Below are 14,895 nucleotides of genomic sequence, written 5' to 3' on the forward strand. Positions count from 1 at the left end.
CACTTGCCAGCCCACATGTAACCACTAAAATTTTCAGCTGTTACATTATCACTTAATTACACACATTTAACATCCCTACTAAGTAGGGTTGCCAGATGGTTGAAACAAAAATACCAAACTCTCCCCCTCCCTCCCACCCCAAAAAAACACCAGGAAAAAATTCTGTTGAAGGTGGGGGGGGGGGGGGGGGAGAGGGGGAGAGGAGACCAAAGTTGCTGAGAAGGAAAAAAAAAGGACTTAAGCAAAAAAATATATATATTTTTAAATAAAACATTATTAAAACAGCATGTGCCCTTTAAGTGCAGGGATAGGAGCAGTTGAGCACTAAGACCCAGGGGAAGCATTCCCCTAGATCTTTTGGCTGGCAGCCATTTTGTGCTGGCAGCCTTGGGGAACCAGGTAAGCATGGGGGCTGGGAGTGAGGGGGCCAGCAGGGGGTTCAGTGGGGAAGCCGGGAGCTGAGTGTTTGTAGGGTTGCCAGGTGCCCTACATTTTTGCCTCCTGGCCGGGGAGAAATTCAGAAAATACCGGACATTTTAGGTGTCCGGTAGTCTCTGAATTTTTTTACTGGATAGGAACCGAAAATATCGGACTGTCCGGGTGAATACCGGACACCAGGCAACCCTATTACTAAGTGCTTGATCAGAGATTTGGGAATGGGAAGAGTATCAAATATGTAAATTTTTTTTGATAGAGGTGCAAGAACAGTGCAGAACTGCTGGGCACTTAGGGTCTCACAAATGAAAGACCTCTAAATTCAACTTAGGTTTTAAAAAATAAGATATTAAACCTCTATTTCCCCCTTAAAACTGCATGCTACACATCACAGTGTAAGCAAAGTAACGTTGGTGTGAACTGTTCACTTACAAACTCAGATTCAGGGTGACCTTTACTTTTTGCAGTGGTGGCTCTGTCTGCCTAATTGTAGAATTTTCACATGAAGTGTTTATGACAATCACTGATTCATCATTATCACTGTTAAGTAATTACACTAAATGTCATTACAAAGTTTCACTCCCTTAATAAGAGTTTGAATAGAATCACCTTGTGAAAAGCTTTTGAGAGTTTAAGCTGGATATAACTCTAGATCAGGCATGAGGCCCGCAGCTCGTTTGTTTTTTGGCCTGCGGTGCAGTTTGGGATTATGCAGGAATAAGGGATCTTGCGGAAAAGGGTTTATTTTCCGCAAGATCCCGTCAAGACTGGCACTTTTCTCCGGCAAAACCCCGAGCCGGAAAAAAGTAGCAGCCGTGTTCATGCAAATGCCGCGGGGGGTATTTAAATCCCCCGCGGCATTTGCAATTCCGAAGTGTCTCATTAGCATCCCTTTTACGGAAAAGGGTGCCAGTGTAGACACAGCCTCTGAAGTAAATAGTGCCCCAATATTTATACTTGCATTCATCAGTAAAATCAATTGTCTCCATACAAAAAGTACTGTAGATATTTCATATTGCTGTACATTAATTGTTTTCTTGGTTTTTAGAAGCATTTGTATTTGTTATTGGGGGGGGGGGGAACAGAAATTATTGTCAAATGTGATTATACAGGTGAAAATCAGGTTTTAACATCAAGGCAAAAATATTTCCTCAGAAATGGGCTGTCCTGAATTAAGTAAATTTACCTATCAAAGAGCATTCAGACTTGCAAGATAATTCTATAAAACCCCAGTGATGCACTATACTAAAGTGAGTTCAAATATTTAGAAGTGACAGTTGAATTTTAAAAAGATTTAAATACTTGTTTCACAGAATATAAAATGTTTACCAACAATTCTTTAGTACACATGCAGAAAACCCATATTTTGGACTTTCTAAATACAAGTACAGATTCACATAAATATACTACTTACATGTACCTATCTATTTACAGTATTTTAGGATAGCTGTAGTATTGTTTAATTTTTAGTGTAGAAAGATACTAACAATTTATTCAGTAGACACACTCTTTATTTCAAAAATTAAGCATTTCATTAACCTAAAATTGACAGTGTTTTTAAAGTTATGTCTTACATCACACAATCAAACAAGGTTTGCTATCATGTGCTGTTACTTTGGTAATATGAATTAGGTTTGATTAAAGACTGAAGCAACTGAGTCCACATAATTGAAACATGCCAGCATGCATCTGTCTTATAGAGGCAAAAAGGACAGCAGAATAAGGAGTTTTTAGAAAGTTATCACCGGCTGCATTGTAATCTGACTACAAAAAATGCTTTCTACATTTTTTTGCTTCTCCCCTGTTGGTTCATGTTTGGTTGGAGTAGTTCTGGAAGTTGCAGTGCTCAGTACAGAAGGCCAGGTGCAAGACTTGAAATTTCCTCAGGGCAGTAAAGGCAATTTGATCCAACTCTCTGCAAGCACCGTGAAACAAAACAGCAGGAATGGTAAGTTTGAACACATAAGTAATCTGACTCCTTTAAACTTTGTGAAATACATATTTCAAGCAATAGTAATTTACATCTTACATTTCTGAATATGTCTCAGAGGGGTAGCCATTTTAACCTGAGACTTTAACAGGGTTGATTATTTCTGAATATGTTAATATATTGACCAACAGATATAAAAATAGCTGGTCAATGGCTTGTTCTTGCATGGAATACTTATAAGTCTTTTTGGTTGGAATCCAAATCCTGCATAATGCACTTCTCTTTGCTGATGTTTTTATTTTGCATTTAGAGAATAGATTATTCAGCACACATTGTACTCTTCACCTATAATTCCATGGCATTATAATAGGAGTTTTCCTTTACTAGGATTAGCAAAATTGGTTTTCATCATTTACAAAAGTTTGGGACGGTTCCTCAGTACCGAAAACGCAACCATAAAGCTTGGTAGTGACTTCGTTGGCCGGAACAGTACCATCGCGGTGAACTCCCACGTCATTGCAGCATCCATCAACAAGGAGTCCAGCCGTGTGTACCTGACTGATCCTGTGCTTTTTACCCTGGAACACATTGATGTGAGTTATGCTAATGAATTAATAGGAAGGTCATAAAATCAGCAAGAGAGAAGAGCAAAGCAGAAAAAACCCACCTTCCTTCCATTTGAATTTTAAATGTTGGACTAGGTCAGAAACTCAAGTTTATTTAAGTCTATGAACATAAAATTAAATGAGCCTGGTTCAGTGATTATTAGAACTTAAGTGTATTCTTAATGAAAGCTAATTCAGTAATCAACATGAAAATGTAAAAGACTCTAATTTGTTTCTAAGTGAAAATTAACTCTTACCTTAGCAGCAGGATAGAAAAATATCAACTGTTATGACTCTGCCTGTTTAATACGGCAAAATTAAATGATACTTGGGATACTTACTCTTTAATTCTGGACCATCTTTGGGAAACCTTTACAAATTGTTCAAGTAGATTTATTCAACGTAGAACATTGTGTGGCTTCTGCAGTCCCACATGCCTCAAAGTTTGCTGCCCGTCTTTTTTGTGATGGCTAACTCAATTTTTATTTTCACCTCACTCGTTCACTCTGCTGTTTTGAGTTGGGTTCCTCCTGTTCTCATGACAATAGAGTAGGTATAGTAAACTATCAGGACTGGCTAAGGAAAACGTGTGGATTTTCCTCGTCTGTATCTATTTAAGTAGGTTCTCCTTGATTTAGGCTTTGGAGAGCTGACCCTTTTCTAGTGTCTGTTATGTGCAACTAATGCTGTGTCTACACTACAAAGTTCTTTTTTGTGGATCTTTTTCCGCTTTTCTTCCGAAAGAGGCTTTCCCGAAAATTGGCCCATCTACACTGGGCCATACGTCAAAAAAAAAAAGCCTCTTTCAGAACATCCCTTCTTCCTCATAGAACGAGGTTTACAGGGATGCCGAAAAAACATGTCTGCTTTTCTGAATTTTTTTTGGAAAAGCAGATGTATTCCTTGTATGCAGCAGAGCTCTTCTGGGATACCTAGTATCCTGGAAAAACTCTGCAGTCTAGACGTACCCTAAGTCATGCTCAAAAATTAGAATAGAAAAGTATGTTAAACTGTCAGTTACAGGTGAAATCCTACAGAATAAATTTCAGTTTTAATTTTGCAGAGGAAAAAATAGCTACAATGCACCATCAGTGCATAAAATCGTAAGATGGAAATTGTAATTGTTTAAAATTGGGTCTACAGTAATTGAGATTACGCGTTAGAGCGTTTCGGACTATAAAGCCCCTTTTAAACTAGATGTCTGCCTTCTACAACCTAGTCCACAACTTTGCTGATGAAAAACTTTATAGTCCGAAACATTCAAAGTTTAATCTAAATTACCTTTTATATATATATTGAACAACTGTTATTGCTATTTTTAGAGTATAAAATCCTAATTATATTTTATCCTTTTATTCCCTAGCCTGACAATTATTTCAATGCAAATTGCTCCTTCTGGAACTACTCAGAAAGGACTATGATGGGATATTGGTCCACTCAGGGCTGCAAGCTGATTGACACAAATAAAACTCATACATCTTGTGCTTGCAGCCACCTAACAAACTTTGCAATTCTTATGGCCCATAGGGAAATTGCGGTAAGTAAATATGCTTCTAATCATTAGAGAGAAAACCTTTCAAGGTTTGATTTTAATTTGTAGAAGAATGCAAAATTTCAGATGCTTATTCAAATTTTAAATACATCTCTTAGCGTTTCCAACTTTCACTCATCACTTCCAAGAGTAGCTTCCTCTCAGTATGATCTTTCTCTCTCTTCCATAAAACTGATCACAAGACAGGGGAGGGAGGGATGGATTAAAAAATTGTTTCCCCTTTTTGTCACAACCTGTTTTTTGTTGACATTTTCTTGACCGGATGTGATTTCCCACAACTGGACAGGTTTCTGGGCCATCCTTTCAACTTCTAGCCCCTTGCTTATAACAGACTTCCAGATACAATAGGATGTGAATTGGGCAAAGTTTGCATATTCGGTGGTCTTTCTTCAAGACTTAAACACAAGCTGCTGTACCAGTGATAGGCAACTTTTGGCACATGGCCCAATAATCCATGGACAATCCACTGGTGTGCCACGAAACATTTTGTTTATGTTGACTATTCACAGGCACACACTCGCCTTTTCACGGAAGCTTCCAGTGTTTCACTATTCTGGCCATTAGGAACTGTGGGAAACAGTGTAGGCCACAGGAACATGATGGGTGCCTCAGGGGCATCATGGGGCACATGCTGAAGATTGCCAGCCCCGTGCCATACTAATGACAAGGGTGAGCAGCACCTTTTACTGTGGTCTTTAAACTTCCCTGAGCTATGGAACTTTGCCATCTAGCTGTACACCAGGTGTCTATCAGGTCTCTAAAGTCCCAGAGCATGTGACAATTGCAGAGCTCTGGGACGTTGCATGGAGTTTGTGCACTGTGGAGTACAGCTAAATAGGGAATCCCAAGAGTGCCTGGAAATATAAACGTAGCAGCAACATAGCCCAGCAAAGATGCTGCCACATAGCTCCTAAGCCATGCAACACATATTAAAACAGAACAAAACAAAAACAAGGAGACTGACAGGATTGCCCTTACTTTCACTGGCCAGTTGTCTGAACCATTCTTTTCTGTGAACATGAGGCTTGAGATTGGATGGTAAGTTGAATAGTCAAATGAGTTGTTCTGTTTTTTGTACTAACTGATTTCTTTGTCATGAATCGGAATATATTTCTACAGAGGCTTTTTAGATATAGAGTTGTAGTTTTCAGGAAAGAACTAAGGTTTCCTTTTTTAAACTATTACAAGAACTTTTTTCTGTCTCTACACATGTGTACAAGCAATACTTTCATGATAAAAGTCACTTTTTTCCATAGAATTTTCTTCAAGTTTCCAAGGCATTAAAAAAGTAAAAATATTACAGTGTATGATCAAGTTCAGATTTCCCATCTCTCTGTGCTCAGAATTGCTTTTCTTTCACTGACACTGACTTTGTACACTTGATAAGCATGATATCAGCTAGACAAGTTACTAAGCATTTTTTTTTTTTGTTACCCATAAAATACATGAGGAATTTTCTAGCTGCTACCTGTTAAATGTTTTTCTGTTTTACTGGTAAATGATCGTATTAATTTTCTCTATTCTTGATTATTTTCAGTACAAAGATGGAGTGCATGAGCTACTCCTTACTGTCATCACCTGGGTGGGAATTGTCATCTCCCTTGTCTGCCTGGCCATCTGCATCTTCACCTTCTGTTTCTTCCGTGGCCTACAAAGTGACCGTAATACTATTCACAAGAACCTTTGTATCAACCTATTCATTGCAGAGTTCATTTTCCTAATAGGCATCGATAAAACAGAATACAAAGTAAGTCTGTGTGCATATTGATCTTGTTCCCTGAAAAAGACTGCTTGAAACGGAAGTGAATTTAAATATGACACCACTGCCAAGCTTTCAAGCTTCTGTATGTAATGCCTTTTATTCCAATCTTGACACAGCAAGACTGGAATAAAAGGCATTACAAAAGATTAAGATGAATATGTTGACTATGACTCTCCTATGCAACTTTTTGAAGATTTGGTAAAATTCATCCCATCATTCAGAACTCAGAGGTTGGCTTGGAATTTAATAATTTGGTAAAATTTTATCCAGCATTCAGCTAGACAGGAGTGAAAATAACAGAACTTCCTAAAATAGTAAAAGGAGAGTTATTTTATAGTAAAGCAATAATTCTCATGGCTGCATAAGAATTTTAAACTTAAAATATAAATAATTTAGAAACAAACTGTTCTTTATTTATCTTCATGTACCAAATAATCCACAATAGGAGTCTTGCAGCAGTGTATACATGCCAATGTCAAAATTAAGGAATTACTTTTAATGCTTTATATTCTATTCCAGAAAGGAATATAATAAGTTTTTCAGCGCCATAGGGTATGTCTACACTACCCCGCTAGTTCGAACTAGCGGGGTAATGTAGGCATACCGCAATTGCAAATGAAGCCCGGGATTTGAATTTCCCGGGCTTCATTTGCATAAGCGGGGCGCCGCCATTTTTAAATCCCTGCTCGTTCGAACCCCGTGCCGCGCGGCTACACGCGGCACGAACTAGGTAGTTCGAACTAGGCTTCCTAGTTCGAACTACCGTTACTCCTCATTCCACAAGGAGTAACGGTAGTTCGAACTAGGAAGCCTAGTTCGGAGTAACGGTAGTTCGAACTAGGAAGCCTAGTTCGAACTACCTAGTTCGTGCCGCGTGTAGCTGCGCGGCACGGGGTTCGAACGAGCGGGGATTTAAAAATGGCGGCGCCCCGCTTATGCAAATGAAACCCGGGAAATTCAAATCCCGGGCTTCATTTGCAATTGCGGTATGCCTACATTACCCCACTAGTTTGAACTAGCGGGGTAGTGTAGACCTACCCTTAATGTGTATAGTGCAATTGAGTATCTTCAGTTGCTGTGGACATAATAGGTTACTAACATTTCTGAATATCTACTGTATGTTTTTAGCTAGTGAAAACTATTCTGGACTTTTGAAGAGTCTTTGGTAGAAATATGTTCAGTTCCTACCTTCAAAACAAAATTGTATACTGTTCCTTTTGCAGTGAGTCAAAATAGCTAGGAAAGCTTAGCAGTTTGTATTTTCATGTCTCTCTTTCTTTGCAGATTGCATGTCCAATATTTGCAGGCCTCTTACACTTTTTCTTCCTGGCAGCATTTGCCTGGATGTGCCTAGAAGGAGTGCAGCTCTATCTCATGTTAGTAGAAGTATTTGAAAGTGAATATTCTAGGAAAAAGTACTACTATGTTGCTGGCTACCTCTTCCCTGCCACAGTAGTTGGTGTCTCAGCAGCTATTGACTATAAGAGCTATGGAACAGAGAAAGCGTAAGTAATTGCAAGTGACCTGAGTGTTTTTCAAGTGAATAATTTTTTTAAAGCCTGTTAGCTGTCAAAGGGTCCCTGACAGACTAAAATAGCATCTGAAAGCTTTATTGGTAAGAGAATGGCAATGCCGTGCACAAATTACAATCAAGTCTTTTGTAATTTTCTAGGTTCAGAGGATTTGTACTCTGGAGAGGCAGATTCTAAATTATGGTCTTTCTTTTAACACAAAAGATTGACCTGAAACAAATTGAAAAAGTAAATAACTTTTTGGCCTCAAATGGATATTTAATAAAAATTCTTCCAAACTTAGTCTGACAGACTTAACCACCCAGTTTTAAGCTAATGGTTCATTAGATCTCTTTGTTCATTTGGCCCTTTGGCTACCTCACATTCTTGAATTATGACAGTACAGTATTCCAACCTATATGTTTCACTTTGATAATATTTTATCAGAAGAGTAGAGCAGGATTAAAATTACCCATTGCCTTTTATTTATAAAAATACAGATCTTTATAGAAAGTGACAGAAGGTAGACAATGTTTCTGAGGATTTGAGTTGCTGGAGGCATAAATTTGCCTTCCAATGGTGTTTTGCTTTGTCCTTTGATGAAATTAGTTACAGTATAAGAAGATATTGTTGACTTCTAGAAGCTGCTTGATTTTGCTACTGATGAAAGACAAATAAAAGAAATTCATCAGGGAGCTAGGCTATATGAAAAATGAACTACTAAGTGAAGTCACCCCAATAAGTTTATGCATCATTTACTTTAATATCGTATGTGTTTTTTCCTACTATTCAACTCCCAAATGGAGTATTTTATTTATATCATACTGTTTTGCAGCAAACCATGACATCTGAACGTTTTCTATCTTGCATTCCTGAGGGATCAGCACTTGGCTTCTGATATAAAGTTAAAGTCAAATTTTAAAGATTACATAGGAAACCTATGAAAATAAAGCATTTACTGATGTGGGGTTTCATCAGTCCATAGCAAAAACTCTAAATGGACCTAAGAAAAGAGAGAGGTGTTTTACAAAAATACCACCACCACCACTATGGGTTTTGCACTTTCATTTTTACACCTCAGGAACCAATATAATAATTTAACTTTCATTGCCTTTTTCTTCACAGTTGCTGGCTCAGCATAGATAACTATTTTATCTGGAGTTTCATTGGACCTGTTACCGTCATTATTCTGGTAAGAATGCTTCTCCCTACTACCCCAACACTTTCTGCTCATTTTACACAAACAACAGTGTTTGAAGGTTGAGTAATATCTGTCATTATAAATCCCACTTTCAGAGTTTTGTATGAAAAAGGCAAATTTGTAATAGGAAGAAAGGATTGAAAGGAATATTTAAAATATAGTTCTGACCAAATTATCAATGTTCAAACCTCAATTGGTGCTTCTTCATGTCTTCTTTTTGTTCTTATTATTTTAATACTCAAGGTCATATTGAGATAGTGGTGATATGACTGATCAATACAGTACTAAATACAGATTTACAAGAGGCCATTATAATCACTAATATTACTATCATTTAATGAGTCAGTTTTGCACATATTCAAAAAATATAACTAATTTATCCAAAAGACTCAAATAGAAGTTCTAATCCACTGAGAAAATAGTTTAATCTAATAATTCCACATACACACTTTTGTGTGTGAATATATATATTTGTAGGTTCATTTTTCCCCATATGTAAAACACACACATTTCATATAAATAATAATGTGTTATCAATCCAATAGAAAACCTATATGACTCATTCCAAACATATTTTAATGATATGTTTATATATATTTTCTGATTAAAAATTGAGCAGTTAATCAATTCATTATCCATTCCTAGAATAATTCCAGTCTTTACAATAAATAGTATATAGTTGTATATTCAGCTATATGAAGATCTGTTGCAATTATTTCAAGTGAGGGAAATATATTTGGAAAAAAATTATATTCAAAATAAATTTACAACTCAATTTTATGATTTTGGTGTCAGAGCTCTGAAAGATCTATTTATGCTTGGGTGTGCATTTTATAGGTACATAAGAGAAAGTTCTCAGCTTTGATATTTTGAACAGTGAAATGAATTTTATTGATGTTTTTGGAAACCTGAATAACAGAACCTATGCATTTGTATAATGCCATAGTTGTGACAAAAACTGACAAGCCAAGAAATTCAAGTTAAGTCTGATATGCACCTCACTATTTTAAGCTTAGTCATCTCATATTGTTTCTTTCGGTGTCAAGGATATTTTGTCAGCCTTAATTTTTAAATTCCTTCCCTTTACTGATTGATACACTGAACTCTGAATTATTTAAACACATTTCCTATATCATATAATTTATCCTACCGCAGAATATACAAAAAAATTGTTGCATTTTGAAACTACGAATTACAATGAAAAAGATGTGCCAGGTCATCCTGGATAGGTAGGTTTAGAAGGATTTGATTTTTATCAAATGTTAGTAAGTCAATTCCACTGGGCACACAGATCAACAAACAAAATTTCTATTGATGATCATCAAAATTTATAGATAGTCAAAATAATAAAATTTGCGGTTAGAAGGAAATTGATTTGGGGATATTTACTTTATATATGTTGATATACAGTGTTGGCAGTCTGTGTTTTAACATTTAAAAAGCTTTAACTTCTTGAATTTATGTTTTAAAATATTATTTTTGACCCCCTCCATAATTTCCCATACCTGAAAACATTTAATAGGTAAACATACAGAAGACGCTTTACAATAAAATTGTCGATATTGGTATCAAGATTTTTTTTTTAAATTGAATTCTGCCAAGCCTATTGATAGGTGATTTATCCTGTCTTCAGGTTCTGTGCTGAAGTATCTCCAGATGTATTTAGGACACTTTTGCTCCATATTTATTAAAAAACTACTTTGATTAAGCAGTACAGTTTTTTTTCAGTCCACTAACTGTGGATACTTAAGAAAGGACAAGTGCATCAAGTAGATGCTTCATATTAAAGATACAGTCACAATGCTGTAAAGCTCTTCTATGTAAAATTTCCTTTTGTTTCCTTAAATGTCAAAGTGTATGTATGTATGTATGTATAGCACATGAAAGAGAAAGATACAGGAATATAATATAGAATGAACACCTCTAGTCTGTCACACTCTGGTCCAGCAACATCTGTGGTCCATCATGATTTTAGTTAGATAGATGTCTACTTACCATAGGTATGGCCAAGTTTTCCACAGTCCTGTAAAGTTTGTTTATAGTAACCAGTCCTGGCTCTAAGTGTTATTGGCTGTTATTTAGCCCCTAAATGTCTTCTAAGAGGCCAGTAGGCTGTGAAATTGTTGGTAATGCTGCTAGACAATATTGATCTCCCGTGGTCCGACAAATTCTCTGGTTTGGAACTGAGGATGCCATACTAGAGAGGTTCATCCTGTAGTCTCCTTGAGGTGTGAGGAATATGGTCAAGCAGCTAGGAATGTAGTAGAAAGTTTAGTCTATTCAAACACATTTAAAATAAAGGAAATCCTCCCCACTTTGGGGTTTGATTCAAAAATAAATCTTCAACTATATTTAAAAAACGTGAGACATTTTTACTGCACTAGGTCATACTCTTCCAATGGGATAAGTTCTATACATGATTGTTGGGATTATTTAAAGAAAACTGTTTTAAGTCTGATGTCATATAATTCAGCTAGTCAGTGCTTTAGGGTCTGGTTGCAAGTGGGGTTGTTTGATTTTGTTTAACTTATTATTGTAAGCACTTTCTAGGTCACATCTCTGTATTTTATATAACATTTCAGTTGCAGGGGGGCAGAAGGAGACTTTGCTAAGGGCATTTGTGCTTCCCTATAACAAGGTCAAAGTGAGAACACAGGTGAAGGATATTCAAATTATATTGACCATGTACAGTCAGAATTCACTATTATTTACCAGCCATGACATTATTATCGTCTAGTAAATCATTTAGACTGAGTGGCTAAAGGCCTTTGGGAACAGTATTCCCAACTTCACAAATAGGAAACAGCAGGCAGCAATCATAGCATAGTTCCTGGGAGTAATTCTTCTCCTGCAATTGCTTTGCCTCCTAATCGTCCAACTGAGAGAGAGGGAGAAGCAGATGAATAATGGCTGAAAAATGTGCCACATAACCAGAGAAGAGCCTTGTTCGCAGAGTAGGTATTCATTATCAATGGCATGAAAGAGTTTAATATTAGTAATCTTTTGAACATCTGTTGCTAGTTTAATTTCTCTTTTCTGATGTTAATGAAATAATATGCGTGTTCTTAGACAATATTGTTTGCTGATTTAATTTATAAGGTATTCCCTATGGTTAAATCCATCCTTCCAATAGCATTAAAATCTGTACAAGACAAGGTGGGGGTCTGTGAGGGGATACTGCCTTCTGAGGAAGACATAAAACTTTCAACTTCACTATTTCCATAGACTGTCATGCCTATGGGCACCAGGGTCATTATATCTATGAGAAAAGAGCATGTAAGTAATGAGCAGTGGGAAACCATTAGTATGCCTGAAATGGTTTAATGAAAGCTTGGATCATGACACATCAGGAGCTGTTCTCATCATTTGGACAGTTCCATCTGCATCTTTAATAATTAATTCAGTTCAGTAAAAGTTCAGCTTGCACACTCATTTAGAAGCCTTCTTCAGAGAACACCTCTTTGGCTGCCAGTCCCAAAGAGAAATAGGCTTCTGCATGGCTAAGAGCAAAGATCTGGAGATACACGAGCAATTTTAGAGCTGCATTTGCCAGGTAACAAAAGCTCCAGGGAGAACAAAAAGGGTCAAAACATGTGCGTTCAGCTAGGTTACTTCAGAGTGGTGTTTCTGTTCTTCTGTCTTATCAGATCCATGTCAGCACTGCAGGCTGTGTGGAATGAATTTTAAGCTGCTAAGATCAGGCAGACATGATTCAGTTGAGCCAGTTGATGGTTGTAAAACAAACATTGTGCTTCCATAATCTATGGTCAAGAAAGCCCAAATATCTTGACTTCTATATAGCTTCATGTGCATTCATACCATTATAATGAAGTTGGTTAGATTCTTGCCCAGCCAGAACTCCTGGGCTACGTCTACACTGGCATGAATTTCTGAAAATGCTTTTAACGGAAAAGTTTTCCGTTAAAAGCAATTTCGGAAAAGGGCGTCTAGATTGGAAGGATGCTTTTCCGCAAAAGCACTTTTTTCGGAAAAGCATCCGTGGCCAATCTAGACACGGTTTTCCGCAAAAAAGCTCCGATCGCCATTTTTGCGATCAGGGTTTTTTTTGCGGAAAACAGTATTATGCTGTCTACACTGGCCCTTTTGGGCAAAAGTCTTTCGGAAAAAGACTTTTGCCCGAACGGGAGCAGCATAGTTTTTCCGGAAAAGCACTGATGATTTTACATGAGATCGTCAGTGCTTTTCCTGAAATTCAAGTGGCCAGTGTAGACAGCTGGCAAGTTTTTCCGGAAAAGCTGCTGATTTTTTGGAAAAACTTGCCAGTCTAGACACAGCCCTGGGGTATAATCCTCACAGATGAAACTAATAAAATAGCCTGGCAAAGGTTATTTAAACCCAGGATGGGGATCCTCAGGCCTGGAAGATGGATGTGGACCCCAGCATTTTGGAAGCCTGTGCTGGCACTCCATCTCCCCACCCCACCATAGATCTGGATCACACAAAATCTACTAGGCTCCTGATTTTTTTTGGGGGGGGGGGGAGGAAGGGGAAGAGGTGAGGAGAGTGTCTTTCTTTTCCTCCTCACATGGGGGCCACATCAGTGAGTGGTTTTTGTTTGGTTTTTTTCACTTCTCACTTGTGTGCATCACCGACCCAAAAAAGGTTCCCCACCCCTGATTTAAAGAAAGTTTCCATAGATGTTCTGTTTAATCGATATAGAAAAAAGGTGTGGTTTTTACTCACACTGAAATGTTATTTCACTAGTATGTCTGTGTATAGCTAGACAAACACACACACACACAGACACAGAGAAAAGTGTGTCTATCTATCTATCTATCTATCTATCTAGATAGATAGATAGATAGATAGATAGATAGATAGATAGATAGATAGATAGATAGATAGATGTGTGCTTTTGTATGTACAGTACATTTGGCAGTAAAAGCCATGTGATAAATTGGATTTGTAAAGTACTTGACTTTCATCCTGCCACTTACCTATCTTCAGCAGTTATCAGTTATGTAGTGATTTTACATTATAATGCTCTCAAATTTTAATGTGGACTCTCATTATCCATGTAAAAGGCATAATTTTCAAACCTTGTTGCCTAGTTAGACATTTAAAAAGAACTGGTATAATTTTCAAAGGTGCTCAGTGGTCCTGGCCCCCAGAGTTAGCCCAATATTGAGTGTTTTTTAAATCACCCTATATATGTGTAGGATTATATGATTGAAGATTATAAGGAAGCAGCATGTAGATGTAGCCTTTGATTTAGAATTGAAATTTGAGGCTAAATCACTGTTAGGGTTTGGATTCTGATCTTAGGAATCCAAAATGTCATAATACGTTGCCCAAAATGGTGGAAGCCTTGTGAATTCAGCATCTCCACTAAGCACAAAAAAGATGCACAATTTTGATGACACCAAGTAAATTTTCACTTAAGATGAAGTTGTACTAGACTCTAAGGGCCTGTACTGTTTTCAGCAAGACTCTTTGAATCTATCATCACATGTTGCCTATGCATTGGATTTCCTTGAAGTCCACCCAAGATAAAGACCTCTCCTTAGTTTGGCTTTTATCAACACTTCTACCAACTGGACTTGAATCTCATTTAAGAATAATTTATTTTTAAAATCTATTAGACAGCGGGTATGTATTAACAGATAACTTTATTGGTATTTAGTAGTGGATGTCAAACTCTAAAAGATGAAACTACTATTATAGAATCATAGAATACTAGGACTGGAAGGGACCTTGAGAGATCATCGAGTCCAGTCCCCTGCCCTCATTGCAGGACCAAATACTGTCTAGACCATTCCTGATAGACATTTATCTAACCTACTCTTAAATATCTCCAGAGATGGAGATTCCACAACCTCCCTGGGCAATTTATTCCAGTGTTTGACCACCCTGAGAGTTAGGAACTTTTTCCTAATGT

General features: G+C 37.2%; 1 protein-coding gene across 15 annotated transcripts in view; it reads left to right on the top strand.

Moving 5' to 3' along the window:
* Positions 1–14,895, top strand: part of ADGRL2 (adhesion G protein-coupled receptor L2) — a 538,071-nt gene that overhangs the window by 499,664 nt on the left and 23,512 nt on the right. For all 15 annotated transcript variants that reach the window (XR_012905938.2, XM_075936335.2, XM_075936334.2 and 12 more), the window contains 6 exons: positions 2,264–2,383; positions 2,753–2,958; positions 4,334–4,507; positions 6,060–6,269; positions 7,569–7,789; positions 8,921–8,987. Coding sequence is in view for 14 of the 15 variants with exons in the window: in XM_075936335.2 (XP_075792450.1) it covers positions 2,264–2,383; positions 2,753–2,958; positions 4,334–4,507; positions 6,060–6,269; positions 7,569–7,789; positions 8,921–8,987 (998 nt within the window). In the remaining variant the exon portion in view is untranslated. The remainder of the gene's footprint in view (positions 1–2,263; positions 2,384–2,752; positions 2,959–4,333; positions 4,508–6,059; positions 6,270–7,568; positions 7,790–8,920; positions 8,988–14,895) is intronic.

This window comes from Pelodiscus sinensis, chromosome 9 (assembly GCF_052426305.1).
Source record: "Pelodiscus sinensis isolate ZL-2025 chromosome 9, ASM5242630v1, whole genome shotgun sequence".
NCBI classification, from domain to species: domain Eukaryota; kingdom Metazoa; phylum Chordata; order Testudines; family Trionychidae; genus Pelodiscus; species Pelodiscus sinensis.